This window comes from Octopus bimaculoides, chromosome 22, assembly GCF_001194135.2.
Source record: "Octopus bimaculoides isolate UCB-OBI-ISO-001 chromosome 22, ASM119413v2, whole genome shotgun sequence".
NCBI classification, from domain to species: domain Eukaryota; kingdom Metazoa; phylum Mollusca; class Cephalopoda; order Octopoda; family Octopodidae; genus Octopus; species Octopus bimaculoides.
This window is the reverse complement of record NC_069002.1, coordinates 16,499,528-16,504,198: the sequence shown is the minus strand read 5'-3', so window position 1 is coordinate 16,504,198 and position 4,671 is coordinate 16,499,528. Positions and strand designations below refer to the sequence as shown.

At 39.3% G+C, this 4,671-nt stretch overlaps 1 protein-coding gene across 2 annotated transcripts in view; it reads right to left on the bottom strand.

The window, feature by feature from the left end:
* LOC106872175 (delta-1-pyrroline-5-carboxylate synthase) overlaps positions 1-4,671 on the bottom strand; it is a 56,543-nt gene that overhangs the window by 3,677 nt on the left and 48,195 nt on the right. For both annotated transcript variants that reach the window (XM_014919065.1, XM_052975706.1), the window contains 2 exons: positions 4,383-4,504; positions 3,495-3,681 (listed from right to left, as the gene is read on the bottom strand). In XM_014919065.1, the coding sequence (XP_014774551.1) occupies positions 3,495-3,681; positions 4,383-4,504 (309 nt within the window). The remainder of the gene's footprint in view (positions 1-3,494; positions 3,682-4,382; positions 4,505-4,671) is intronic.

Below are 4,671 nucleotides of genomic sequence, written 5' to 3'. Positions count from 1 at the left end.
GAGACATAATCTTTTGTGATGGTGATAGCAAAAGATTTTAGGATTCTGGATTACATGTGTAGAAGGTATTAACATGGACAATTGGGGAATAAAGGAGTGCTTCTTCATAAATTGTAGTAGTAATAGTGGTAATGGTTGTGCAGTAGAATAGGATAACAATCGTGATGATGGATCTCTTGTGTTATTCTGAGAAGAATCACAATAACCTGGCTGGAGTTAGAGATTGTTGTTTAACTGGTCATCAATTTACATTATTTACAATTGACGGATATTTGTCCTCATCTTGTTTGTTATTAACATAACGTTTCGGCTGATATACCCTCCAGCCTTCATCAGATGTCTTGGGGAAATTGTGTTAACAACAAACAAGATGAGGACAAATATCCGTCAATTGTAAATAATGTAAGTAATGTACATAATTCCACATCTCTTATACATAGAACTGTAGGTCATCAATTGTTCTAGTATTGATGAGTAACTTCCAATGTTGATTTTGTTGTTGCTGCTATTGTTTAGTTGTGTTAAGGGTAGTAGTAGTAGTAGTAGAACATGATGGAAATGATGATGATGATGAGCCAGTTATGATATACAGAGGAAATGAGGAAGTGGATAGTCACACTGAAGGGTTCTTGATCGTGGAGTTTAATGGGTCATCAATTGTGCTAGTAGCGAAGAGTGACTTCCAGTGCTGAACTTGTTGCTATTGTTTGTGTTAAGGATAGTAGCAGGCAGTAGAACATGATGACAATGATGAAGAAGGTCTCTTGATATGCCAGTGGCACATAACCGGCCCATTTAAGAGCATCCTTCAATCATTGGGCAATATACTGTGCTTGAGAAAACCTGTTGAATGAAGTAAAATCATTGTTGTAGCCAATGCCAGTACCGCCTGACTTGCATACGTGCCGTTAGCACGTAAAAAGCACCATACGAACACGGTCGATGCCAGTGACACCCGGCTGGTCCCATGCCGGTGTCATGTAAAGAGCACCATTCGGGAGTGGTTGATGCCAGTGCCACCTGACTGGCTCCTGTGCTGGTGCCATGTAAAAAGCACCCACTATACTCTCGGAGTGGTTGGCATTAGAAAGGGCATCTAGCTGTAGAAGCCTTGGAGCCTGGTGCAGCCTTCTGGCTTGCCAGTCCTTATTCAAACCATCCAACCAATGCCAGCATAGAAAGCGGACGTTAAAAGATGATGTTGATGATGAGGATGATGCTTTAGTTCAGTAATATATCTTTCTAGGGATTTGGGGAATTTTCTTTTTATTTATTTTAGTGTTTTGTTCTTGTTTTGTGAAGAAATCTAACTTAACTAGCTTTCTGCAGATCAATTTTTAAACACTATTTTCTAAGCCTGAGAAAGGTAAGTAGGAGGTGCAATATTGAATTTTGCACCCCAACAAAATTTTAGGGGGTGCAAGTGTGCCCCATGCACCCCCTGTTCCCGGGCCCTTGGACAAGGAATTCCTTTGTCAAGCTGCGACAAAAAACAGTCGACATTTACAAACATTATTTCTGTAGGATATAAAAGTAAATTACCATGTCAATGGGAATATAACCATGTCAAGGAAAATAATATCTCAAGGGGGATAACCGTGTCAAGGGAAATAATTCCTTACAACTTTCATAAACATTTTCTATTGGCTTCGTCAACTTAGCAAGTGGTTAACGATATCATCATTCTACTACTGTTTACACGTGGTCAATCGATTTGCTAGAATTAACGACCAGATGTCCCTAAAATCGCAAATTCCAACCTATCCTTAAAAATAAAATGGAAGAACCCAATGGTTAATGTAGTCCTAGATATATTCTGTGTGGGTGTGTGTAGGTGTGTGTGAGCGAGAGAGAGAGAGAGAGAGAATAGAGGAAGCTGTAGACACAAAAGCAATGCTCCAAGTGTCTCACTTGACTTGAAATCTGGAGAAACAAGATCGACTCTTTGAGAGAAACCAATGAATATGTTTACACAATAAAGAACACATCATCTTCACAGTTCTCCAAAGATAGGAACTCAACATTCAGAATCCCAAGGTTTTCAAATGGCTGACTTAACCAGACACTATGGAATTGGTTTTACAGACACCAACAGCAACAATAATTACAAGTTAAAAATGCCGTTCTTACACAGTTGCTTAACCTGCTAGAAATAACAACCTAATCTCTGACATATCACACTATATTTGCATATTATGTCTGACAAAGTAATATAGGATGATCATGATTGGAACACTATTGATCAGAAGTTTATTTTGTAGAGGCGCGAAATTATGGCCGCCATTAAGGAAGTACAATCTACGCATGCGCAAGGGACTTGCCTTCCCGGAAGCCCCTCGAGTGTGCATGAGTAGTAAAACCAGTACTTAAAGCGCTTCGCGCATTTTCTAAGCTTCTTTAACGTGATGCTTTCGACGTGACAACTACTTGCTCCTTTGGCATGCCTCAACGAAGCTCTTAATATGCAAATGCTGATCACAAATTAACCAGCGGCTGCTAAGCTGAATGACACAGGATTTGTAAAACCAAGCATCACCAAAATAAAACTTATTTTTATTATGTTGTTAATTGTTTTACTGTTTCTTAATATATAATTTTGTTAAAAGGTGATAGAGAGAGACTAATGTCTCTATTGTTACTATCAACCTCTTACACTTTAATGAGGGTTGGTTTGGTGATGGCAGAGATGTTGCTTGGTCTAACATCAACAGCTGGTTTTGGGGTGTCTTCAATGGAATCCAGGCTGTTGCAAGTAATCAGACTAGGTCACTAGTTTGAGAATAACTCCCACCCTGGTTCTTGGTTCAATCCCACTCCATGATACTATAGCCAACAGTGTTCTTCTATCACAGTCCCCAATGGAACAAAGCCTGGAGAATAAAAAACCAGTCAGCAGAATCCATGTAAAAGCTAATTAGAAAGTCAGAGAGTCGATTCCAATTCTAGATTGGTGAACACTATCAGTGGTCATTGGGTGGGTTTAGTGAAGTCCAATTTATTTCAGCCATTCAAGCCAGGTCATCTTCTTCTTTCCAGTCTCAGAGGCCCTAAAAAGAGCCCTTCCTTTTCTGACTAAAACGTGAAAAATTAAGAATCTTACTTCCTAACCACATAGTCAAGGGTTCAGTTCCACTGTGTGGCACTTTGAGCAAGTGTCTTCTACTGTAGCCTCAGGCTGAGCAAAGCCTTATGAGTGGATTTGGTAGATGGAAACTGAAAAAAGCCTGTCATATATGTATATGTGTATGTATGTGTGTCTGTGTTTGTTCCACCACCATTGCTTGACAACTAATGTTGGAGTGTTTACATCCCTGTAACTTAGCAGTTCAGCAAAAAACCCAATAGAATAAGTACTAGGCTTACAGGAATAAGTCCTGGGGTCGATTTATTCAACTAAAACCCTTTAAGGTGGTGCTCCATGAGGGCCACAGTCAAATGACTGAAACATGTAAAAGAATAAAATAAATAAAAATGTATGTCAAAGTTCCTCTTACCATTCTCTGTGAGGATAGTCTCTGTGTGAGCGCTACCATATTTGTGAATGTGAGAAATAGCGTCATCGACATCGTCTACAATTTCAACAGCACACTCTAAACAACTGTATTCCATATTCATTCGAACTGCTGGAGAAGGGCCAAACTTCAGCAGGCTTGTTAAACGAGGACCAGCATGAACTTTTACCTGTAACATAGGATGTGAAAACGGTTGCTAACATGATGCAAGCAGGAACACTTACACATTCCAGCTGAAACAATTATCTACACTTACACATAATTCCTGGCCATCAGCACTTACACATTCCAGACCATCAACATTTACACATTCCAGATCATCAACACTTACACATTCCAGACTATCAACACTTACACATTCCAGACCGTCAACACTTACACATTCCAGACAGTCAACACTTACACATTCCTCCATCAACACTTACACATTCCAGACCGTCAACACTTACACATTCCAGACCGTCAACACTTACATATTCCAGACCGTCAACACTTACACATTCCAGACCGTCAACACTTACACATTCCAGACCATCAACACTTACACATTCCTCCATCAACACTTACACATTCCAGACCGTCAACACTTAAACATTCCAGACCGTCAACACTTACACATTCCTCCATCAACACTTACACATTCCAGACCGTCAACACTTACACATTCCTCCATCAACACTTACACATTCCAGGCTATCAACACTTACACATTCCAGACCGTCAACACTTACACATTCCAGACTGTCAACACTTACACATTCCAGGCTATCAACACTTACACATTCCAGATTGTCAACACTTACACATTGTCATTAGTACAATTATGTTTTTTTGTTTAATTTCTCAAAAAATTTATTTGTCAACACTTACATTTTCCAACTTAAACATTTCAAATATTTTATCAAATACATCAGATCTGAAGAGTTGCCGGTGTATAAGAAGTGTTTCCATAGCGTTACAAGCTGCAGGATAATCACATTTAGAGTCTTTCACTGGAAAGAAACAAAGAATGGAACAAGTCTCAGTTATGGTAAAAGCAGGAATCTAAGGAAATGGTTGTGATGAGGACACTAGCAACCTCTTCACAGCCAGGTAAGTGGTTTACTCATTGGCATGCATATCCGTTTCACAATAGGTAGACCATATATATATATATATA